Source organism: Calypte anna, chromosome Z, assembly GCF_003957555.1.
Source record: "Calypte anna isolate BGI_N300 chromosome Z, bCalAnn1_v1.p, whole genome shotgun sequence".
In the NCBI taxonomy this organism is placed as follows: domain Eukaryota; kingdom Metazoa; phylum Chordata; class Aves; order Apodiformes; family Trochilidae; genus Calypte; species Calypte anna.
In genome coordinates this window covers 50,963,527-50,989,329 of record NC_044274.1, presented here as the reverse complement: position 1 = coordinate 50,989,329, position 25,803 = coordinate 50,963,527, and the positions used below count along the sequence as shown (strand labels likewise).

The window sequence follows — 25,803 nt, the reverse complement described above, 5'->3', positions numbered from 1 at the left end:
CTTTGCTTTCTGTTTTTTAAGTAAAAAGCTCTGCTCTGGCATATTGTTTTGCATCATTTTTTGATGAAATTTTGAGGGTGGTTGGAGGGGAAAGGAATCCTTAATCTCTGCCATTTGTCTGAAGCTGTGCAACCAGTACAGCTTTAACACATTTTCTTCTGTTTTGTTGTCTGACCCTGAATATTTTTGATGACTTTGAAATGTGTTGCATTTTAAAAACAAAACAAACACATAATGAAGTATTCAAGTATCCTTCCCTCTTCTTGATCCAGGTGCTTCCCGTGGTGACTACGCACTGCTTACCAGAAGCCAGTGCCAGCAAGAGTTATTTGTGCTCTGCAGAGAAAACTTACTCAGAATTTTTTGGGACTTGTCTTTCCTTAAGTACTAATGCTTGACCCTGTTCTCATATGACAGGGGAATGTGATGAACATACCTTTTCTTACATTTGCAAGTCACCTAAAGGTGTGTGGATATAGAAATGCAGAGGTGCACCTTAAGCAAGGTGGGCTGATGTTTATGGTGGTATGTCCTGGGAAATGCTGCACGGTATCTGCTTTGAAAGCTCAGTGGAAGTCCACAGGAGCCTCCCATCTCCTCCTGGGCAGCAGCTCCTGGAAGATCGCACCTGGTGTGAGGGGACCAAGTGGGAGGAGAAATTTATTTACTTATATTTTTCACTCACACAGAAAATTAATAATGTCTAATTAGGGCATCCCACACTGTCTAAATGTTTGTCCCTCCTGTCTCCATGGTTTGGTGGCTGCCTCAGTCTACCATGAAGGGTGAGTTCACAGCTGACTAGCTTGCTTTTCCACCAACACCTAAGGATGGAAGCTTCATCAAATGGGAGCTCATATCAACTTAGGTGGGGGTCAGCTTAAGGTGATTGAGGCTTAGTGTGTGAGCTTCCTTCAGTTTGTTTTAAAAAGTGAGTCTGCAAACATAAACATAAATAGAAGCCATGTCCATTTTCATAGTTAAATGCCTTTTCAGTGTGTATAACTGCTAACAAACAGTGTTTCAGAGAAAGCAGAAACCAGGCTTCCAATATTTGCACATTTTGGGTTGTGAGATGCTCAAGCTTGTGTATTGTAAACAAGGTTTAGAGACTCCTTCATGTAGCTGTGCTTTGGACTTTAGCAAGCTTCAGGAGAAAATACTTAATTGTGTTTGGATTTATTTTATAAATTTGGGCTGTTTCAGCAGTCTGTGTGGCCTTCCATTTAGCTGTTTGTTTAAGCCAAGCCAAAAGCCACTTATCTGAAGATGGTTTATTCTCACTCTTGAGCTGACACAACCAGACTAGGAAGGGCAAAAGCTGAATTGTAGGATATGGTTTGAGCCTTCATCTTCCATCAGATTGTAAGGTGGGGCATGAAGGACTGGCCATAGCAATATTCTGAAAAGTACTTGGGAGTGTTTTGTACATTGCTTACGGAACACCTGTTGAAAATAAACAGCCGTGGTAATGACTGACTCAGATTTGAACTTTGCAGCTGTTCCTTCCTATCTGCCTTCTATGCCAAAGCAAAAACCTGCAGCTTGACATCTGTAAAATCAAAAGCTTAATTCAAATCTCATCATTCGGATAAGCTTCTGACTTTTGGGTTTTGGCGTTGTCAGCAAAATGGAACCTAGTGTCTTTCTTTATCTAGTTCAGAAAAATAGATTTTATTATTATCTAAGAATCATAGAATCATTTGCATTGGAAAATACCTTTGAGATCTTAAGATCTTTGAATTCAGCTGTTAAAGTGTCACTACCACATTGATCACTAAACCATGTCCCTAGGTGCTACATCTACACATCTTTTAAATACCTTCAGGGATGGTGACTCAGCCTCTTCCCTGAGCAGCCTCTTCCAATTCTTGACAGCCATGTTGGTGAATAAATATTTTCCCAATAACAAATTTAAACTTCCCCAGGGCAACTTGAAGCCTCTTGTCCTATCAGTTGTAAGCTAGGAGAAGAGACCAACTCCCACTTCAGCAGAACCTCCTTTTCAGGTAGTTGCAAAGAGTGGTAAGGTCTCCCCTCAGCGTCCTTTTCTCCAAACTAAATAACCTCAGTTCCCTGAACCACTCCTCACAGGACTTGTTCTCCAGACCCCTTACCAGCTACTTAGCATAGAGTAATGTTTTCTAGTAAAAGGCAGGAGCTGAACAGTATTATCTAGAGATGTGAAAGTACAATTTGAGGCAGAGTATCTGTCTATCAGAATAGAGGGAGAAAGTTTTAATGATATTTTGGGGTGGTTTGTTTCATTAGATTAAAACAAACAAAAGTTTTTTGGATTGAAGAGCTCAGTTTTATTCTGTCTGGGTCCTGTGGAGATCTGGTGTTCTCACTGACATCTTTTCACTGTGTTAGGCTTCACTTAGCTTGGAGGCTGACTATAAGCATGGTTCAGGCAGGAAAGTAAATGAGGCTGAAGGTGTAGTTTTGACAAGTCCAAGATCTGTCTTGTCCAGCCAAAGAATAGTGAATTGTATGGTAGGGTGGGATGATACTGCTGGGACCCTCACACTGGGGATGTGCCATGGTAGGTGGCTCACATGGGGGCTAACCATGTGGGGCTGTTTCTGTCCTGGGGTACCCACTTGCCCAGAGCAGATAGCCTCCCTCCATGCCTCTGCATTTGAGTGCAATAGTAGAAATAAGGGCAGACCTAAATGAATACAAGGTGATCTTACTTTTTATAGTATACTTCCTCAGTGAGAATTATTTTGAATGAGTTAATACCCAAGGGGTTAAAGAGCAGTTGTATATTTTGAATTCGGGCTATAAAAGCAAATATTTTGACAGCCAGTCAGAAGTGAATATTGAGTGCCATGCTGTGAAGAACATACAGTCTGTCATGGAAAAATCTTGTTTAGGGATGGGAAACTGTGAGGTGGAATAAACAGCCAGTTTTCAGCCTGCAAGGGCCTAGCTTGAGTTTCTCTGAGCAAAAATAGAAGAGGTGAGCAGAGCACTGGGGGGAAGCTTCCTGAAGCCCAGTTATTTGGCACAGTCTGTCTGTGGAAGGGCTTCAATGTATGGCACAAATATGCCACATGAGAACTGGGTAGCTTCATTTGGAAACTCAAAGTGAGGTGTGTTGGAAGAAAAAAGTTAACCACACAATTGTGACTGAAATGAAACTATCTCCAGTACTGGGTGCAACCTTTCCTTGCTGAGTCTCACAAAGAAGGAATGCCCCTCCCCCTCCACTGGTCTGTGTGCCATTTATTTTATGTTTCTGACCATCTGCTCACTAAAAGGAGTTGTAGGACAGCAGCCTTTGCCCTTCATCTGATCCTTCCTATGTTTCTGTCGATTTGCTCACAAAAAGGATTTGTTGGTGAGTGGCCCTCCCCATTCAAGGGGATCACTAGCGCAGTAATAAAATTATGCATAAGTTTTCCCATTAATAAGTCTACATTGTCTTAAACACTACAGTGTTTTGTACCAGAATGAAGTACTTTTTACCTGGGAAAAGCGAAATTGTGAAGGTTTTATTGGAAAGCAAAGTATATTGCTGAACTGTAGCTGTCCATTACATTTGCTAACTTAAGGTGCTGTGTTGTATTATTTCCTATTTTGCAAAACAGGGATATGTAAGTTCCAGTGAAGTGCTGAAACTAGATCTGACCTCCATATCGTCTTTAGGCAGATGATCATCAATAACCATTTCACTTAAACAAAAAAAATTTCTGGAGATTCTGTGCTTTAAAATATTACTGCAATTTATTCTCACACCTGCATTTCAAATGGAGAACCCTGTGGTTTGGTCTTCTGCTTCTGATGTAGCATTCCACGTTCATTATCAGTGCCATGTTTTTATGGCTGCCTGTGTTCATCTAGAATTTCTACCTACTTAAGTAAATATGAACTTTGTCCTCATATTTTATGTTCAGTAGGTACAGAGTAAACAGTAACAGCTGTGATGCGTGTTAAACTTATGTCCTGTACACCTCAGTTAAAAACCTGCAATTATAAACATGAGAAGTGTGATGCCTGTGCAGGAATACAGATTCTAGTGCTTTTGAGAAATTTTTCTTAAAAAGTAAGGGCATTTTCTATTAAATTATCTTTAATGGTGCAGATGACATCAAGAGAATGTAGGTTTGTAGCGGACATTTCCTATATTACAGTTGTTATTTAAAGTGGAAGTATTGAGAGAATTAGCTTTTTTTTGGCAGCTGACTTCAACTCTCTGTTATTACAAAGGGTGTATTCAAGTCATTAATATGTCAGTTTTCTTGAAAACTTCATGCTTCTCCTCAAAAATGGAAAATGAGCCGAACTCTTATCTCAGTATAGCTAAAAGCACAGCTAAATATGTTTTGCCTTTTTTTGAAGCAGTGCTCTAACATCGAACTAAGACAAAATCGAGTTGTTGGCAAAGCAGCTGAAGTCTGTGAATCTGCTAGTACCAAGGGAGTCTGCAGATCTAGATGAGAAAGAGTAATGTGTATAAAATCTTGTGTATTATTTCACTGCAACTAGTATAGCAGGGAGCAGAAAATGTTGGATGAAATTCAGGATGAGTTGAAGTTGTGCTTATGTTTTGTTTGTTTTGTGTTCAGTGGGGTTAGGATTAAACCACTGGACTCAAAACTCCTAAGAAATTAAATACCAACCTTGTGACAAAGCTAAAAAAAAAAAAAAAAAAAAAGATGTCTATTTTTCTGGCATCTTTGGACCCCTTTGTGTTTGGCAGCAACGCAGCAGAGAAGTTGGTTCTCTACGCTCCTGCCCTCAGTTCAGTGCTGGAATTTTGTTTTTTGCAAGGAAAACTTGGAAGTGCTGTGTTCTCATCATGCAGGGGGTAACGTGAGGGCATTTCCTGCTACCCCCCACCCCCCCTTGCTTTCAAGTGACAGTTTCAGTTCAAGGACAGAGGCGTGTGTGATGACCACTTAGTTATTTTGAGGCCAATATTTGCGTATGAGTTGGAACTACAGTGATCTCTGCTTGCCTCTTGTACTAAGATAAATGTAACTCCGGGAATGTCATCAGCCACTGTAAAAAAGCAGCATAAAGGCCTGAGGAAAGCCCTGGGGATCACTTTGCTGCAGTCCCAGCATACACAGGGCTGTGGAAGGGGGGAACTAAGAACAATCAAGAAGCTCCAGGCTGACTGGCAACACCTCTCACCAGGGCTGTTGGCCACTTGGCAGTGACTGGGGAGTTTTTCCACAGATTCCTGTTTACAGTGGTGTTAAGTCACCAGAGGCTGCTGGTGTCAGCATCAGTTCAAGATGAGGTATGTGAAGTACCTGCAGGCAGACTGCTTTTTTGAAACAGCAGTGAAAAGCTGGATCCAGAACCCTGGGAAGCATCTTCCCTGCAAAGCCCAGGCTTCAAAGGGATGGGCTCTGTTACCACATTGCAGGGCAGGTTGTCCCCAGCTGCAAGCCTGAGGCTAGGGTTGGCTCAGCTGCGGTAGGCAGAAGTCCAGAAGGTTGGAACAAGGTTCCTTCGTGTCCCCTTGCACCCAGGTGCCCATGGCACTCCTTGCACATGGAGCTGTGCCCAGCTTCCCTCCCAAAGGCATGCTGTGCTGCCTCCCCAAGCAGAAGGCAGGAGCTGCACGTCTGTGAAAACATTTAAACGTGTACAAACGTTTCTCTGAATAACTGCCAGCAGCCTTGGTAATCTTGACCAGAGGAAGATGATGGGGGTGTGGTGCTAGGAGTGGGTGGGACTGCTGGGTGTTGCTGGGACCTTTGCTTGCAAAGTGCTTGACAAAGCATCCACACTGAGATGGGGTTGAGCTGATAGGGTAAGTACGGCCGGGCAGTGGGAGATTAATCACTCCCCTGGGACAAACCTGGGAGGTTTCCACAGACTCTGTTTGACAGGCCCTCATTATAGCTTTTGCATGTCGATGAACTTGGATCATTGTAGGGGTAGAAACAGTCTTTTTTTCTCTCTGCTGATGTGCTGTCTTGTGGGTTTTTTTGTAGGTGTGTGATGTCAAAGAGTGGGCAGTCCTTGTGTCCTCCCCCACCAGCTTGCAGCATCATGTGCCAGTATGAATATTAAGAAAGAGAAGTGTACTTCAGAGCTCAGCATCCCAGAAAGAAAGAAGGAGGAACTAAACAGAGAGAACAAATGACTGCACTGCTTGCAAAACTGGGGGCTGTTCACTTTTTCTCCTGAGAAATTTCAACTTGGGCTTTGTGAGAGAACTGAACGAGCAGACAGAAGAGCCACAGTGATTTTATTAAGATCTCTTTTTTTGTTGTTTTTTTTTTTGTTTGTTTGTTTTTTTCATTGTAATTCACCCCTGGTGCCTGGATCTTAAGACTCTCAGCTGCACTGATCACAAGCACCAGGCATCAATATGTGTCATGTCATTGTAACGTGTCGGTCAATGCTGTGGACTCTCCTGAGCATCGTGGTGGCTTTTGCAGAGCTCATCGCTTTCATGAGCGCCGACTGGCTGATCGGCAGAGCCAAGCCTTCCAGCTCCGAGGATGGGGACAACAGAACGGGGGGGTCACAGGAGCCTTACCATCCCACGCTGGGCATCTACGGGCGCTGCACCAGGATCTCCCACATGCAGCTTTCTAGACGAGACACGCTCTGCGGTCCCTACGCCGAAAACTTCAATGAGATTGCCAGTGGGTTCTGGCAGGCAACAGCAATTTTCCTAGCCATGGGAATCATGATTCTTTGTGCCGTGGCATTTGTGTCTGTTTTCACTATGTGTGTGCAGAGTATTATGAAGAAAAGCATTTTTAATGTCTGTGGGCTGCTACAAGGGATTGCAGGTACGTATACTTGAGAGCAACTAAAGATTTTCATTTTGAGGACATTCAGCTGAATAAATATAGTGTTTGTGTTCTGTCTGCAGACTGCAGTAGGCATACCCAAAGCAGTTTTTTCAAACAAGTGAAATTTATAGCTGCACGGCATGTTGACAGGGGCTACAGAGTTGCAGCCTGGTCTGTGTCAGAATGAACTGACCAGTGTTGCGCTTTTTCTCTGTTCATTTTTTCCCCTCTGTTAAATTTTCTGTCAGTAACAAAAACTTCTCTTCTTTGTTACCAGCAGAGAGCAAAGTTAATACTCTTGTTAAGGCAGTCTGTCTCCCTCTTGCAACTTCAGTAATTTTCCCATGGGCTAAAGGCAGTTCTTCCAGTGTCTCAGAGGTTTCATGGCTGTGGTGAGAGCAAACACCACCCCAGGGATAAGAACAGCCTGCAGTTGCACGCCCGGTCCTCCAGCATTTCATGCTAAGCAGCCTCCTTCGGTGTTGTGAGCTTGACAGGCAATACTTCAGGATAAACCCTCCTTTAGCCAGCTTATTGTTCAGCTGCAGTTACACGGCTCAGTGAGTTTATCTTTTCACTGTCCAAGTATCCGCTGTGCTTTGCCTGAAAAGATGGATTGGTTATAGAGATTTGGAGTTTCTGCTTAAACCCATGGATTTTACAAAGACTAAATGACCCTGATATGCATAAACTGATACGGGGCAGCTCTAGTTAGAGAAGTAGTTGGTTTTCCTTACTCTCCAGCCAGCAGTGGGGAGAACCTGTCCCATATGCAAGTTCTTGTCTTTTGTGCTGTGTGCATGGGGTCATCTGGAGGAGGAGAGTGGTCTGCTACACTGCCTCTTGGCAGTCCCAGGGGCTTGTGAGGAGGAAGGGGATGAGCAGTGCCACTCCTTCTATCCCTCTTGGTGGTGCTCTAAAGCAGATGTTTTCAATTCACAAAATGGTTTTGTTACCAAAAAAAATTAGGAGTTTTAAGTTGTTTGTTTGAAAAGTGAATCCAGCTGCTTCCCCTTTTTCCTCCACTGAGGTGGCCAAACATGTCTGTGGTGGCTGTACCTAGGCAGGAGGTGTAATGATAGGTGTTCAAACCTCTATAAAACTAGCAAGTTTCACTTGCTTAGCTGAGACCTAAACTAATCTTGTTCTGAACACATACAAGGAAGCAGATAAAAACTGGATTTACTGCCCTGCAGAGCCAGTGTTGTGGGCCAGGAACTGGCTGACACTAGCTCCTGAAGCACCAGCACAGCTTTCACCATCCGTCTTTGGTATAAAAGAGTACTGCTTATTTTGTGTCACCCACAATGTAAGGCTTCTGCTTCTGGGTCAGAATTAGATTGCTAAGTTGGATCAAGATGCTTCTGTTTATGTGATGGCATACAGTTAGCAAATAAATGCCCTTTAGATAAAAATTACAGGTTTTGCCGTAGTCACTTCTGGTTTACAGAATTTGCCAGAACCGGTACAACAAGGAAGCAGCTGTGCAGTGCAGATTAAGTAAGGTTTTAGCTCCTTGCTTTTTTACCATGTACTTCAGAAATAATCCACAAAACCTGTTTTTCAGGATATGATGTTACTTTTTTTCGACTGGAGGGGTATTTGTACAAGAGGGAGTGATTAACAGCATGAGTAGATGTTTGGCATATCAGAGTTCCGTTTGTTGAAAAGATAACTTTACTTACATCTCAAATACCATCTCAAAATACTGAGTCTAACATCACGATTAACAGGAAGTAGGTCCTTGTATCTTAAGAATATTGTTCCGGGAACCCTGTATTTGTGAAAGAATACATGCTAAGACAGTTTTGTTATCAAACCAGCTGTACCTGTAATGGAACTTGTGGCCTCAAAAATTGAACAATATGGTTGAGAAAGCATTTCTTACATGCTAGGGGAGAGACCAATCCTTGTTGAGCTGTACTGAGGATAGAAGCACTTCCATTCTTATAATTCAGATAAGTGACACAGAACGAAACCAGGTAGTGGAAAGGTCACGTTACTGAAACTTTTGCTATGGCAAGTACGTCTGCCAGTTTCTGCAGCCAGGTGTCCTGTGGCTAGCAAGTTGCTTTCTCAAGATTAGTTTTATTGGGTCCACTGTTACTTCAGTGCCAGGTGCATTACAGTAGTTGCTTAGGCAGTTGAAATTATTTTCCTTATGCTTGATTACAGCTGTTAATTTCAACTTTCTTGGTTCCTGAGTTCCGGAAAATGATTAAGCAAGTTGTTCAAGAAGAACAGTTGTTGACCAGGTTAATCCATACAGAGTGAAACTAATGCCCTGACCAGAGAAAAGTACACAGCCCTGCTTCAATACTTTTAAGCATAAAATATTCTTTCAAATGTGAACAATTATATCTTTAATAAGTGCCGGAGAAAAATTCATAAAGTCATCTAGCTTATCAACCTGTATTGGTCCAATATTTGCAAGTATGTCAGACATCTCATTTTCAAAGATGAGATGCACCCATGGTAGAGACTCTACAGGAACTCAGGATCTAGAAGCCTAATCTCATTTACAATCTCTTCATCTTTTCAGTGGAGATTTAATAAAATTAAAACCATACAAATTCATGTGTTCCTGGAATTCATCATGAAAAAAAGCAACAGACACAGGATATGTCTTTCACATTTTTTGTGTCCTGGATGATGCCTATGGTGAAATTACAGAACAGAAAACATCATCTTACCTGCTATGTCAGGTTTGGACATTGGACAAATGTGCAAACCTGATTTAGGTCAGCTGGAATGAGCCACTTCTCAGTGTAGGGATTTTTTGTGGCAGAAATCTGCAAATACAAAATCATAAAGGACAAAGAAATGGTTGTTGTGTAAACTCCTGTACTGCCCTTGTTATAGACCAAGACCTTCTACCCATTGTTTTCAGACTGCAGTGCCTTTCATTCTGGAGCTGTAGGAGCAGTAATCAGTGGTCCTGGTTTTGAGGATATTTGAGGATGGAGTCATCTGGAAAAGTATCTTTTGTCTGCATTAGAGAGTGCAAAGAATGGAACCATGTAATTAAATAGATAATTACTACCCAGCAGCAAGAAGTCCAGGCAGACTTTCATTTTAATGTCTTTTGGGGCAGAGTATTCCATTTTTACAGTCTGAATCACTTGAAATGCAGAGGCTAGAAGAGGCAGCATGTTATTATATGGTAGTTGAAAAGAACCAATTCAAAGTAAATTTTCACAGTAATCATCTAGTTATAGGAAGTAAATAATTGGTGATCTTCTATTGACATACCTTGGCATGCATGTAGGATAGTTGCCTATGTGTTTACCAGCCTTATTTGGGCTTGGGTACTTCCCTTTGGTGCTAAGGAATATAATCTAAACATGACTTGAAGGAGTGTGTGTGGGCTCTCAGGACAGAGCATAAAACAGCTTTGATTTCCACAGTTTCCTTTATGAAGTTCATCATTAACAACTTTTCTTGGCTTTTGTTTGTTTGTTGGTTGATTTTGGTTTTTTTTTATCCTCTAAGGGCACAGCTGGGCAGAGCTGGCCTTGGTGTAAGGGCTGGATGGACTCTGCCCCTTCTGTCTAATGCAGGGTGAGCCCTGTCCTGGCACCCTGGATGCATGCCAGAATGTGGAAGCTCAATTGGAAGCACAGGAACAACCTTGGCCACAAAACCTGAGCAGTTTCCTTATGGGGAGCTGCAGCATCTTGTGCCTGGAAAGGCTTCAGAGAGAGCAGAGGGGAATGTCAGGAGGGTAGCTGGGTTTGGGGGTTCAGTTTCTGGTGCTCCTCTTCTGCCACGCTGGAGCAGAACTGCCTCTCATGCCCTCCCTTATCACCACTTCCTGTGTTCATGGTACACTCAAACAGGGCTTGTCTAAACAGGTCTCTGACAGAAGCTAGAAAAAATAAAACATGTACAATTGGGTTGTGTCAGTCAGTAGACCCAGCTGCATCCCACCCGCCTGCCCAGGGGGTGTCAGTGGTTTGGTCATTTTGCCATGGTGGGGGCTAGCAGGCTGGGCCACTGGTAGTTACACCTTCACAGATACACATAGCCTGAGATGAAGCAGAGGCCTGAGTTTTCAAAGGCCACTGCAGGTGTGCCAGGAGCATTAGGTTCTCCCAGACACTTGGTCACAGTCTGTCTGCTTTTGGCCAGGTGTTGCGGGTTTGGGTTTCCCTCCATCACACCAGCAGTTTCTCCTGCAGAGTTACTTGGAGGATGATTCCACTTCTTCCTTTCCAGGGTTTTAATTTAATATCATCTTATCACCCAGCACCAAGGTTTCCCTAACATTTCACCCTATTTTATTCCTGCTGAGCATGTTCTCTTGTACACCTGCTTCATTCTGGGGGGGCTTTTATCCCCCTGGCACCTGTCATGCTCACTTCCAAGCACTGAAGTCTCTTTCTTTCTGGTTTGGGGTGCTTTCTGGTACTTCCTGGTTTTGGGTATCTCAAAAGGTCTCCTGCATTCATCCTTCTGTCCTTTCCATGGTTACTTGGTTTTCCATTTTTATCACTGTTCATGTTTTCTCTTTTTGCTGTGGTCTGTTGAGGGCTTCCTCCATCAGAAACTGACCAAGATTTCAGTTCAAGGAGTGCAGCTTTACCATCAAATGCAAGAAAATGTCTCCACTGCATTCTAAAATGAAGAAGTGAAACCCAGCTTGAAGCCAGCTGTGCCTGTAACAGCCTATCTTTGCTGCAGGAATAGTTTGCTTTACATCCCTTGCACTAAGATACAGTTCAGCATGTTATACTTGCTGGTCATAATTTCCATTTCAGAGGCTGGGTGATTAGTAAGATGGCTGGAGCAGAGTGTGATGGGAACCATCTGAAGCAGAAGAGGGTTTGGAGCTGCTTGTGGGGGTGTATAAAGTAGGATCCAGCTGCACAGGGTGGGCTTGTGGTACCTGGGGCTGTGTGCTCCTGGCTGCTGGGAGGTAAGGAGGCTGCTGGGAGTTGCAGAGGAGGAAGCCGAGGTGGAAATGGGAGGTCAGACAGGACTTATCTTTGAGAGGGGGGGAAATGCTGAAGGACAAGCAAGCTGCTGTGGAAGAAGGGGCTGCTAGAGCTCCTTGATGCTCAGAGCATGATGTGACAGTTTACAATAGATGTGGAGTAGCTTAAGATATTCAGTTATAGGAAGTAACAACCTGTAAAAAAAATTTTTGTCTGAGAAAGGGCCAACCTGGTAAAATAAGGGAGAGAGAAAGCACCTTGTGAGCTTATGCTGCTGCTGCTGGGCAAAGGAAGCTGCTGGATGACTGGGGAACCCAGGCATCAGGACATCAGAGTAAGAGGGATTCTGCCCTCAAAGCAAGGAAACTTCTTGTTTGTCTTTCTAAAACACAGAGTGTGTGTTTTTCAAAAAGCATATTTCCTCTTGGATTTGGATCTGAGTTTTTCTTTTCTGATGCCAGAATTCTGAATTCTTGGGGTGGGAAGAAAGAAAAAAGAGGAGGGAGGGATTTCTAATGGAAATCCTGACAGTCTGATCTGCTTTTGCTGTCTGCAGAATAGTGCTTCCTGTAACCTATAAGGCCAAATGCCAGCACAGTGTCCAGTACACACTTGGCTGCTGAAAGTTCAACTGAAGAAGACTTCTCTGATAGAATCTGCAAGGGAAGGAAAACTGAGTTCAAGTACTAACTCAGGCTCTTGAGCCTGAGGGAGGGTATTAGTAACTTATAGTTACTTAGTTTTCACTGGCAAGTGCCCAAGTCACAGAAGACAAAGATAGGGACTGAGGGAATGAAGAAACCACCCACAGTAGGAGAAGATCAGTTTTGAGACCATCTGAGGAACCTGATAGTGCACAAATCCATTGGACATGATACAATGCATTCACAGCTTCTGAGGGAACTGGTGCATGAAGTTACTAAGCCACTACCCATCATATTTCAAAAGTCATGGCAGTCTGGTGTAGGTGCTACTGACTTTAAAACCCCTATGTTTAAAAAAAGAAGAAAAGAAGACCCAGGGAAGTACAGGCCAGTCTCACCTCAGTGCCCAGCAAGATCATGGAGGATATCCTCCCAAAAACGTTGCTAAGGCACATAGGAAATACAGAGGTGACTACTGACAGCCTACATGGCTTCACTAAAGGTGATTGTGCCTGACAAATTTGGTGGCCTTCTTCAAGAGGGGTACAGAGTCAGTGGATAAGGAACTGATGTCATCTACCTGGACTTGTGCAAAACACCCTCAGTAAGTTTGCCAGTGACACCAAGTTGTGTGTCGGGGTGGGGAGAGATGCCACTCAGAGGGATCCACTCTAAGTTCCACAAGGCCAAAAATTCCTTACCATGAGGGTAGTAGAAAAATGGAACAGGTTGCCCAGGATGGTAGTTTAAGCTTCATCCCTGAAGATATTCAACACGAGGGTTGACAAGGCTCTGAGCAACCTGATCTGGTTGAGGGTGTTCCTGCTTACTGTAGGGGTGTTGGACTAGATGATCTTTAGAGGTCCCTTCCAACCCAAATTATTCTGTTATTCCGTGATTCTAATTCAAGGTACTGCATGGGTGGGGGCAATCCCAAGCACTAATACAGGCCAGGTAGAGAATGGATTGAGAGCAGCCTTGAGGAAAAGGGCTCAGGGATGTTGTTGAGAAGCTCAACATGAGCTGGCCATGCTCACTTGCAGCCCATAAAGCCAAAAGAAACATGGCCAGCAGGTCGAGTGAAGTGGTGCTTCTCCTCTCCTACCCTCTCTTCAGACCCCATCTGGAGTACTGTGTCCAGTTCTGGAGTCCTGAGTATAGAAAGGCATGGACCTGTTGGAGCAAGTTTAGAGGAGGGACACAGAGACAATCAGAGGGCTTAAGCCTTCCTCCTGTGAAGCCAGGCTGGAAAGTTGGGGTTGTTCAGCCTGGAGAAGAAGAGGCTCCAGGGAGACCTTATAGCAACCTTCCAGTACCTAAAGTGGGCCTAACTAGAAGGGTGAGTATGGACTTTTCACAAGGGCATGTAGAGATAGGGTGAAGGGTAATGGCTTCAAACTGAAAGAGTGTAGGTTGTGATTACATATTATGAAGAAATTCTTCACTGTGACGCTGGTGGGACACTGGCACATGTTGTCTGGAGAAGTTGTGGATGCCCCCTCCCTGGAAGTGTTCCAGGCCAGGTTGGACGGGGCTTTATGTTAACTGGTCGAGTGGGAGGTCTCCCTGCCCATGCAGGGTCATTCGAACTAGATGATGTTCAAGGTTGCTTCCAACCCAAACCAACCTGTGATTCTATTATAACATCAAAGAAATAAAGTGAAGATCTCAGTGCTTTGTTAGAGGTGGTGCTTGGCTCATCACCTGTGCTACCAAGGCAGGCACATGGGAACCAGTAGGCACCCTGCAGATTGTATATCAAATAGAAAAAGAAACAAACAATCCAGGGTTCCAGTGATCAAGCTGGGCAGTTGATCTTGGCAGGCATAATTGTTTTCCATCAAATGGTCCTCAGTGTGAAACTCTTACGCTGTCACTGAGAAGTGTTTTACTGTGGCACATATGTCCACTTAAATCCCTTACCACTGCTGGCACAAGTGAGACACCAAGGACTTCTTTACACCCCTGCCCTTTTGATGTAGAATAAGAGAGATCTGGCTTTCCTTCCAGAGGCCAGAGGGATAGCAGGAGGGTAGCAGGGCCTCCCTTTCCATCTGATTTTTGCTTCCAGACCTCAGAGCCAAGACTGATGCTTCTGTTTGTATATTGGATGCAAACACTGCAATAACATTTAAACCCAACACCATCAGAAATAGATATATATCTGCATAGGTTTGTTCATAGATGAGTATCTTTGATTTGCTCAATAAGTGGGGAAGAGACACATGAGCAAATTGTGTAGTTATCATGGTCTTGAAAGAAGTTGGGATCTTACCCTCTCCTCAGGCTGGGGAAGGCCATGGCGAGCAAACTTCTTTTTCTTCCGGTAACTGTTTACCCCGAGACAATTTTAAAAGGAAAAAGAAATCTGTCCAGGTTTTGAACCATCACCTGGTTATGATATTAATCAGTTCATTTTCCTGGCTCAGCTTATGGTGCACTAAAATCCCAGGGACACTGAAATCTGTTATGTGTCTGTTGTCCTCTGGAATCTTGGAGGTATGGACTGTGCCTCAGTTTATTGCCCACTGGCAGTCCTCCCCACCCTCAATAGCCACACTTCCAACTTATTGTGGATTCCCTCTCCGTATGTGAACCTGCATTGAGTAAGGTGTCCAGGCAGGCTTTTTTAAACTTTAATGTTCTTGGAGTTATACATTTTTATTTTGTTTGTTGTACAGGGTGTTCAACAGTGCCAGAGGCTATCTCCAAGGTACTACATCTTAACTCCTTGGGTTAAGCTAGTGTATTACATTTTTACAGGTATTTTACACATTAAATTGTCCAAGTATTCAGGCAGCATATTGACATATTCAGAAATATGAGGAGTAAATGCAGGGTTATTTTACCTGGCTGGTATAATGTCCTTGGGCTGAGCATTAATCTTGTGGTAGGAGAGAAGATGAGAATGATCACTCTGAGGAAGTGATCAGCCCATGCTGCCTGCGTGGTGGTGTGCAAGGCTAATCCCTCTGTCTTGAGCCTTTTTCTCATCCTCTCAAAATGCTGTTGCTTGGTTGCGCTGCTCTGTGGGAGCTTGTTGCAGTGCCCACCTCATTGATTACAGCTGCTTAATTTCCTGTTTCTTCAGCAGCATTTAGAAGCTTTTTTGCTATTTTGCTAGGAAATGAGAAGATAGTTTCAGGCTTTGCAATGGAAATTGGCTTTGTTACTCTGTGCTCTTGTTTAATATGGCACAACAGCAGCTGCACAGGAGACTGTCAAAACTAAATAGCATGCCTTCACTTAGCTAAACAAGTATCTGCCTAACTCCTGTCTCCAGGGTTGCTTCCAAGGGTGGGATGAAAAAGCTTTTACTCAGATCTGACTCCAGTGCATGATGTGACATACAAATGCCTATAATGATGAGCCTTTCTGTTGGTTTTCCACGATGTTAGCCTGGCAGTACTGCTGAAGTGTTTGAAAACCAAAAGGAGCAATCACTTGCTGCAGCTACAGGCCCTTAAAAGGGGAAAAGTTCTTGGAAAGGATTCTCCTGTAGAGAAAACATTGCTGAACTGTCTTCAAAAATGTCATTTGTACAGTGGTGTCATCTGCTATGTTTATATTTCACAAGTATGCTGTAGTGTTTTGCTTAGTTGTTTGAGGAAAACAGCTTTGCTTTTACTTTATTTGAATACAGAGGGGCTGATGTTAAATGCGTCCTGTTGTAATCAGGAAATACATTTTAGTCTAATAATAGAAATAAAATCTAAATCCCATCTATAGTCTATACCTTTTAAGGCTTCTTTTTGAATGCAGGTAATGAGGAATTGATAATAAAATGTTATGTGGGCAAACTGCCTTCAGTGAAAGATGGGAAAATAAATATTATCTGCTGACAGGCCTACACCAAAAGTTTTAGATGAGGTCTCTAGATTAAAAAAAAAAAAAAATTAAATAGTTTTGTGTTGTCATTCCTAGGCATCTGGCAGCATTTTGCAGCATTCTTTTAGACTTTTCTTTTTAAAAATCCTAAGAGGAAAGGTAAATGAGAGCTGGCAACAACTAGCAAAAGGGCAAATGGAATTATGAAAAATTATCATACTGATTTAAGAAGTGGGATAGGGCTAATTAAGAAGTAGGATTGAGGATATGTCTACAGAAGAAGCTGCACTCCCAGCTGTGCAGCTGCACTCATAGAGGGAATTAGGTCAGAACACACCAAGCCTGAGCTCTGTGAGACTGTAGAGGAGCACAGTGGAAAACTGTTTTTAATGTTTTCAAAGTGAATTTGCTCTTTCTAGCATGTGGAACAAATACCAATAATTCCACAGGTATATTGACTGTGAATTAGAACTTTCATTTAATCTGTCAGAAGAACTGAAAGGGTTCATTGCCTGAAAGTTCTTCATAACAAGAACAAATTTTGTTCTCTGTGCTTTCTCTTGAAGATTGGCTTCTCTTCAGACACACTGAGACAAAGAACAAAACCTGATTTATTAAGAAAAAGAAATCTCCATCATTAATATTTACTGTCCTCCTGCCAGATACATCTCAAGGCAAACTTGACAGAAAATAATTGTTGCTTTTTCAGATTATGCTGACATAAAATTAAAAACACAAAACAGGGCTTTGTACTTTAATGACTAACAAAAGCTTAAGTGCTTCAAATCTTAATTTTCAGCATTAAAGAGCTTAAAAAGCTCTATAATATGGGTTAAATGCAGAAGTAATATTCGAATGAGGCATGTATAAGCATACCTGAATCAAATTCATGACATGTAAGAATTACAGTAGTTAATATAGAATGGAACCTGTAGACTTCAATCAGTAGAATGGACAGGGAGCTAATGCTGTGTTCCTGTGCACTGTGAGTACAAATGAATGCCAGGGAGAAGGCATTTGGCTTGCCCTTCCAACCCCACATTAGCTCCAGGCCATGCTCTGTGCCATGTTTTATTTACTGGAAAGATACTTTGCTGCTGGCCCTGTGCAGCTGATCCAGTGCCCTCATCTGCCTTACCTACATGGGACTCTTCAGAAAATAAAACCATGCATCTCCATGCTGCTCTGTGATGTCCATAGGCAACCTATGGGCAACCTGGAAATCTACTCCTCTACCTTCAGCATTTTTCTTAAGACTTGACTTGCTGCAGAGTCTGTAAAAGAAGAACTTGATAGCTGGCAGCTATGGATTTGATGAAGCTATAACCAGTATGCTTCTTTGGGGATATCTCACTTCTGCTGCATCTCTGTGTGTCTTGTCTGTCAGCTGTTGGAGGCAGAAACTCTGAGCAGAGCTGCCAGGCTTTGTAGTAATGCAAATGAGAGCTGCAGGCAAGGAAGCCCCAGGGATGGAGGAGCAGCTACAGAAAGAGAGGAATATAGGCAGCCAAGGTTAAACATTTGTCAAAGAAGCAAAGAGATGTAAGGCAAGGCATCCCCCAGCCAGGCACTGACCTGCTGACAGTGGTATGAGAAATCAGCACTGAGAATTTATCATGTTTTTTCCTCTTGTGGATCATCTTGCCACAGACTGGCCTGTGAGTGGCTTTTGCTCAACTGAGCTGCTTGCTGGGGTGTTCGATGTAGATCAAGGCTGCACTGTTAGCTGCAGAATAGCCCTCTGGCTTTTTTGTGTTGCATAAAATGGTTGTGAAGTGTTCCTCGGGTCAAAGGTGGAAGAGCACAGAGACTGCTGAGCTGCTTGTATCTCATTTAACAGTTTTTCCTGTTTAAAAGCAAACCACAACTTTCCGAGCATCATCTCAACCTTTCTTGCCCTTGATACCACTGTTATATTTTAGCTTATTCTTTCCACATGGGCATTTTTCCTTCACTTCCCTCTGCACCTAATGTTTCAAGGAGTGGAGAGGTGGTTCTTTGGGGGTCTCTGGAAGCTGCAGCTCTGCTCACAGGTAGTTGGACAGCTAAGTGTTTTGGATTGCTGGCTTGTGCTTTAGCCCATGGTTTGCTCGCTTAGTGGGTGGTAAAGCATCTTGTTTTGTTTAAGTCGCAGGAGTTGCTGAGCTGAGCTCTGTAGCCTGTGATCATCTCCTTTTTAAGTCACTGGGAAGCAGGAGGCAAAGCTTCTCTTGATCTTTTTCACATGGGCACCCCTCTTTGGGCAGGCAGAGTGAGTCAGGAAGGGATCTCTGCATCCGGTGCAGCTCATCCTGTGCTGTGTGTGAGCTGAATACATGGTGAGGAGTCTGTGCGTCTCCACTTGTTGCTAGTCAGCATGAAATTCTGCTGTGGAAATCTTGACTTAAGTGAAGATTAAGTGAATCATCTTTCTTCACTTTTCCTAGCAAATAGGAACAAAATGGTATTAACAAAATGAGAAATTCTGATAAGTATTCTGATGAGTGATAGTGGGAAGAGGTGTGTGCCATACGAGATTTTCTGTCTGTACTCAAATGGAGTAGTACAAGGTAGGTTCACTACTGAAAACACTACTTTTTTTTCTTGTTTATGCTTGGCCAGTACATGATTCAAAAAGTTAGCCTAGCTTTCTGAACAAAAAATCAAGATAGATTCTAACCATATTCAAGTCCATGGCTAAGACTTTACTCCAAATGTTTTCATCCATGATGAAACAGCTGTAGTTGATCATGGGCTGTAGTCAGTATTTCCCCAGGAATTTCTGTATTCTTAAAAAAAAAAAGTATTAATTCTGTAAAGTCCTGACAATGACTCTTGACAGCAGTGCTGCAGCCTTTTGGGGGGCTGAGTTTTGGGAAACAGCTTTTCAGCTTGGGACATACATGCCATGAACCAATAGCTTTCAGAAGTTGTTTGGTGCTCTAGTTTTGGCAAAAAGAGATGGGTGTAGCTTCTTAGTTTTGCTTGTGGCTCAGCCATCACCCAGATTTCCTGTTATGCACTGGCTCTCGAGGTCTATGTGTGACAGAGTGGTAAACTTTAAAAAATTTCTTTTATTTTTAAAGTTTACTTCTTATTGGCAGCAGCTATGCTGGCATTTCAAATCCAGCTTCTGAATTCAGTGATGATGATTTTTAACTACTGAAGGGCCAGTTATCATTAGAGAAACTGGAAACTGAACCGTATCACTTACAGTCAGAAAAATACATTGTGTGGTCATGCTGGTTACACAGAACAGGAAACTAGTGATGAACAGGGCAGAAGGAACTGCTGTTGTTTAGTCTGAAATGGCTGCAGGGCTCAGCCGGATAAAAGCACAGCTTATCCAGGTCTGTCCAAGATAAAGCAATACTTTATACTTAATGTAGTTTGGCCAATCAGCCAGGAAACACTGCATAAAATTTGTCATTTGTTCTTAAATGTAAGCAGTGATGAAATCCCTTCACAGAGAACGGATATCACTTGCTAATGGATTTTGCTGCCCCGAAGAATAATGACATTTAGTTCATTCATGCCCATGGTGTTGTGTCATAGTTAGAAAAATGCTGGAGGAAGGACTTTCTTTTGTGAAATGTCTGGCATTCACAGACATTTATTTTAGACAGTTGGATGATGGGTTTTGCATTTTGTATATATTAACTGCTTATGAGCCAGCTTTTCTTAGAGAGGAAGTTTTCTTGCATGTGGCTGAATTTGTTTAAACAAACAACTAAGGAAACCTAACAGAATACAGAATTGTCTAACTGAATTGAAAATTATGTGAACAAGTCCTTAGAGTTTTTCTTGGCAATTTCTTTGTTTAGGGAAGAAAAGAGGACTGTTTTCTATTGTATTACACGGTAGATTTTTTTGGATTAGATAAAATCTAGTGGATGAACCTGCACCATACATAAAAAACACAACATTCAGCCCACTTCTGTTAGGTTGACAGCATGTTTCTCAGATGTTTTTGCCAAGGTGCCAGGTTGAGTAAAGGGCTTTACAGTGTGGTACAAACAAATCAGTAATATTTATGGGGTCTGGAAGAATGTATTCGTTTTCTGGTTAAACTGATTGTGTTCAAGCAAAAACTATTTTTCACAATTCTTCCTGTTCTTGTGAGTAAAGTCTTAAAGAAAGTAGAAAGCAAATTTTGATACCTATGAGCTGTCCTGTTATTTAGCTCCTTTCTACATACCTTGCAGGAGGGAGATATGTTTTCAACTCACTGTGATGTTTTTAGCAAGGCTCTTAAGAGAGTAGTGTAGGCCCTAACCTAGCAGGTGTTTTTATTAAATGTCTTATCTTTGTGCAAAGATACATCATGTGTGCAGGGACTCCAATGAGTTTTTAATTTCCTGTTTAGGTGCAGACTTGTCCGTCACAGAAGGGAAGGTTATCGATACCAGAGTCTATCAGATGGGCAAAACACACAGTCTGAGTATTTTACTTCCAGCCTGAGGCACAGAACGGTGTTCTGGCAGGTTAGCAGGATGGGGAGTTGAGGCTTTTGCTCCTGCATCTGTGGAAATGTTGTCTCCTTCTGCAGCAGCTGATTGCCTGTTTAGAGAATCCCAGTGTTCCCTATGCACTGGCAGTGGGTACTGAGGTCCATCTGTTTGGGGCTGACTCCAGAATCCCTTAATTATGAAAGCAGCTTACTGAACTTGCTATATTATTTTTCTACTGTGTCCTGATGTGGCCAAATAAGTAGATGCAGTGTGAGATTTTTTTTTTTTTCCAGGCAAGAAAATCAATGTAGGAAAGATCCAGAGAAAAAAGGCAAAAGCATTTATGATGAATGACTGAATAAAGCTAAACGAGGGCTAGCTAAACACAATCTCAAAAGTGGATGCAAACATTCCTAAGTATTCAAAAAGCACCAAATATAAACAGCAGGTAGAGATGCTCAAGTGTCTTGCATGCCCTGTATTTCTGACAATTATATGTGAAAGCAAAGGATGTAGAAAGAATGTAGAGGTTAAAATTGGGAACTAGGCTATTTTCGTATGAACTAAGCTTTTCATGAAAAAAGACACAGGATAGCTCCAAGTTTAGGTAAAACACTGATTGGTACAAGGGAATGTAAGTACTAGTACTAGTATGTACTAGTAATGGAAGGATGGATGAGGAAGAGTCATCTTCTCCCAGCCCCTGGTGCCTAGGAGTAGTGACCATGATAACCCTTACTGTATGTGTTGCATCTGGTGTTAAACTTCTAATTTGTTAAAATTCTCTTTTTCTCTTTTTGTTTCTAGGCCTCTTCCTTATCTTAGGCTTGATACTTTACCCTGCAGGTTGGGGATGCCAGAAAGCAATAAGCTATTGTGGACACTATGCTTCTGCTTACAAACTAGGAGACTGCTCCTTGGGGTGGGCTTTCTACACAGCTATCGGGGGCACTATTCTGACATTCATCTGTGCAGTCTTCTCGGCGCAAGCTGAAATAGCCACATCCAGTGACAAGGTGCAAGAAGAAATAGAAGAAGGAAAAAACCTTATCTGCCTCCTTTAACTCCAGTGGGCAACAATACCAGCACCTGAATCTTTGTCTGCTTTCCATTAACTGGACAAGGAGATCTGCTTACCTGTTTCTACCACTTGTGATTGAGCCCCATGCATTCCAGCCCTGAACTACTGAAGTGGCCTTTCTTCCTTGCTGGGCAATGAGGATCAGAGATAGGATCCCAAGAAAGCAGAATGTAAATACTTGGGGATTTTTTTAATTAGTTATATTCTATGATCAGGACACAGTTGAATATGTTAACCTGACGGGGAAGGTGAGGAATCGTGTATATAGCAGGAATGTTGTTTATATAACTGACAAATTCTGATTGATCCGATTGCCTTACCTACCTTCATCACTTTGAAGATTTTTGACTTAAAATAATGAAAGCCAGCACTTGTTTTTTCCTTAAGAGAAAAGAGAAGCCTCTTTTAGTTAGGCTTTTTTTCCAAGGGCTCTCCTCACCTGTGAATATTTAGCCACCACCTGGTTTGGTACCATACTTTTTACTGAGGTGCTTTTTGATAATGAAATTCCTTACAGCCCCTTCTCAGACAGTAGGTACATGTTTGAGAAAACAAAGTTATCATGATGCAGTTTACACCACTCTTTAAGCATTTAAAAAGTTGAGTCCCTGCCAGGTTTCTGTGTCTTGAAACTTACTAGTTCAAGGTGTCTGCCACTTGCACCTCAGCAGACAAGTTATTTTCTTTCCACTGACTAGAGAGAGAAGCTGTTGTTACACTGGCTTTCACCTGACTCTGATTAAATTGTTTGAAATAACTGTTGTTAGAAATATTTCTACAGCCTTTATTAAAACTCCTGAAATCTCAAGCAGATGACAACTCCCTGCTGAACAGATGGGGATTATCTTGTGAACGCCAACAGCCTGGCCTGGGATGTAGCCTCTCCTGCAACTGTAGATCACATGTTGGACTTCAACAGCATTATTCTTTCTCTCTTGCCAGTGAAACCTTTTCCTGCTCTGCAGATCAGTCTGTCTCATGACCCAGAGTCACATGAGTCCTGAAGAAATTTACATTTTTCAGGAAGTCTTGCCAAATTCTACATGTCTGGGAAGACCTTTTCCTTTTTTTTTTGTTTTTTTTTGGGTTCTTTTGGAAACCACATGTAGTATGGACCCCTTTCCAACTAAATCAGCAGAAATAAAGCAGACCTCGCCACAGATGACATTCTCTTCTCAAAGGCAGTTGGTTGTATTACTTGTGGTATTGCATCACTTTCTAGAACTACTTCTGGAAAAAAATTGTAAAGGTATTTTAAAAACAAAGGAATGCTGCAACTGTGCCATAGGAGCATTGGGGATAATTAAGAAGTAGTTCTAATGAAACACTAAGTGGATTTTAGACTTTTCTTCTTACTTCTTGCTAGTTTAACATCATCCAACAACAGTGTTGCTCTCCATCACCTCACTGTATGATACAGAGCAGAGATGCCTGGGGCATGGGTGAGCACCAGCAGCCAGGGGCAGCCCTCCAGCTCCTGACCCGCAGCAAAGAGAGGAGACAACCTCAGTCACGGAGCAGACCAGGCCCAGATCCCAGCCTGCCTGTGCCCCTGCCCACTGCACCTTCACACCACCTGCCAGATGGAGAGAGGTGATCTCCCAGCCACACACTGTGCCAGGGCAGCTTCTGCAGGTGCTAAAAAGGGATTGTTTGACTCCAGCCTCTTCTTGCAGTCACCTGCTCCTGCAGCCCACGTTACATAGCTTAAAACGGGTAATTAACTTTTCTTTTAAAATATTTAAAATACCCAAAAGTTGTGGTCTGGAACCATTTCTGCCAGCTGCCTGCAGAAGGCAAGATTTTAACCAACCAACATTACCAATACAAGGTGGTGCCTGAGGACCATCTGTGGGGTTTTCCTTCTGGCTGCTCCCGGGGCTCAGCCCTCACCCTCCTGCCCACATGCTGCCACAGCCCCTGTGCCTCTGAGGGTGGTGGGGAGGAGAGAGCCAGTCACATGTAACTCAGCTGAAAATTAATTATGAATTAGATATGCCATTCTAGTGTCTCTTGCAGGTGGATGGCAATCCCGGTTGGCAATCCCGCATCGCTACTGCCAACAAATCTGGATGCTGTATTAGGGTGCCAAATGCAGCTTGGGCTTGAGCATTTGATTGGTCAGAATATGTTCCTCCAGAAGGTATAGAAGACAGATATTGCTTTGGCTCAGAGTAAATAATGACCAGCGCTTAATGATAGTACTAGGGGATCTCTACTGTGACCTACAGAACACTTAAACAACTTCAGTATTGCAGTTTTTAAGTACAAAGAAGGTATTTTCAGTGTTCATGTTTTGCTTTAGTTTGCATTTGTAATCAAGAAGAACCGGCTTTCCTGCTTGTTGCTAGTCCACTGTCAACTTGCTCTGCAACATAATAATCAACTAACTTGCAAGAATATCCAATGTTCATCACAGAACACAAGAAGACAGGCTTCGAAGAAATATGGAAAAAAAAAGAACTAATCAGAATTTTTTTTCTCAGGGTTCTGTTTTTCTAGTAAGTGATAAATTGGTATAGATTGGAGGTTATTTTTTTCAGGATGAGGTTTTCAGGTGTAGGGTGCACTCATTAAATTTAATAGTTGTTTAAAGTTGTTTGTGGAGTTCACCTCAGCAGTAGCTTTGAAAGGTATTTTTTGGGCAAAAAATCTAAAACTAAGATAAATCAACTTAAAGTTAATCAAATTAAATTCATGAAGAGGCTGCAGATTGTAACTGCTTCTTAATATACATGCACTGCATAGGATCTAGAAGAATTTGCTGTGGATTCTTTAAAACCTGTGTGCCAAGTAGTTCAGTTAAACTTTATTTTTGTGGTATTGAAGAACATCTGTGGTTTGATCAACTTCATAAACTTGTATACCATAACGTGCCATAGGCTTTTTTTTTTAATTGTAGCATATTTAAAAGAATGCATATATATATATATATATACACAAACTTGTGTGAGATGTGCAATACCAGAATGGGTTTTGTTGTGGTTTGTTGTTTTGGTTTTTTTCTCCTTATTTTTTGCTTTTAAACAAGTTATTTGAAAAGGGACTTCCTAGGGAAAAAGTGGCTGGAGGTTTTGGAGGTGTGGAAAAGCTAAAGCATAGAGTAATTAATTAGAATCACTAATTTTGAAGATTAATACAGCAGTAGTAACAGCAGCTTAAAGATTTACCAAAAAGCTCTTCTACGCTGAGTTGAAATACTGAGATCTATGTAAGACAGACAATTAAAATGTCAAGCTGTCTCCATCTCTGGCAATACACAATCTAAAAGCTGAAAAGGCTCTGCAGAGTTTCTTGATGTGCTTTATTTATAACGTGGCACTGCAAAAAACATTGCTACTGAGCTACATCTGGGTTGTCTGTATCACCTTTGTATCTATTTTAATCAATAAAATTATCTGGATTCTGAGATTTTTTTTTTTTACAGCCAAATCATTTCCATTTTGCATGTTATCCCACATGGGAGTATATCACGTCCTAGTGGTGGTAAAGGGAGAGGAGCTGAAGTCGGAGCCCAACACAAGCAGTGCATGGCAGCAACACACACACCACAGCCGCCTTGTACTGGAGGAGCAGCTGTGGCAATCCAGCTAGAGTAGATTTTGAGCCATGGTTTATTTGTGGTACTGTTTTTCTGTTCTTGAGTCACCACTATGTACATTTGTTAGCATGAATTATGTACCTAATATGTTATTTTCAGTCTAAATTTCAATTAAAATGTGAGTTTTCAAAGTTTAACAGGTGTTTACCTTAATTCAAACATACGGGACAAGTTGAGCCACAGCAAGGTAGCTTTAATTGCAGCTTTAACAGCATTTAAGATCCCTCTGATGTTGTTAGTGTTTCAGATTTCCCTCAACTTTATCAATTACACACTTGTTGATCAAAAAGTATGTGATTTGAAGATATAGCTATGTGTTATACAATACCATTGCATTAAAGAGAATTTCTAATTGAATGCCTGACAAATGGTCTTCATTTTGCACCTACAGCACTGTAGTTCCTTGCTCCTGAAAAGGTGTAGCCAAGGTTCTAAAACAAACATTGCTTTATCACTGAGCCTTTTAAAATACTGTTTCCCACAATGTGTCTTAGCACTGGGCAAGGATATGG

The 25,803-nt window shown here is 42.2% G+C and overlaps 1 protein-coding gene, 1 long non-coding RNA gene and 1 pseudogene across 3 annotated transcripts in view; all 3 read left to right on the top strand.

Moving 5' to 3' along the window:
- The window catches only part of LOC115599945, a 98,890-nt gene extending 92,668 nt beyond the window's left edge, over positions 1-6,222 (top strand). The window contains exon 3 of the long non-coding RNA XR_003988711.1: positions 5,958-6,222. This is a non-coding gene — a long non-coding RNA (uncharacterized LOC115599945). The remainder of the gene's footprint in view (positions 1-5,957) is intronic.
- Positions 6,223-6,279: 57 nt separating this feature from the next.
- On the top strand, positions 6,280-22,822 carry LHFPL2 (LHFPL tetraspan subfamily member 2). 2 transcript variants are annotated; one of them, XM_008503459.2, is made up of 3 exons: positions 6,280-6,767; positions 21,417-21,860; positions 22,503-22,822. In XM_008503459.2, exons 1-2 carry the CDS (start codon positions 6,338-6,340, stop codon positions 21,671-21,673), a joined length of 687 nt encoding a protein of 228 aa, XP_008501681.1. In that variant the 5' UTR covers positions 6,280-6,337; the 3' UTR covers positions 21,674-21,860; positions 22,503-22,822. The 2 variants fall into 2 exon arrangements, with proteins under 2 accessions (XP_008501681.1, XP_030323837.1); XM_030467977.1 differs by having other exon boundaries at positions 22,500-22,822.
- On the top strand, positions 21,775-25,604 carry LOC103537248 (annotated as a pseudogene).
- The last annotated feature ends 199 nt before the right edge of the window (positions 25,605-25,803 follow it).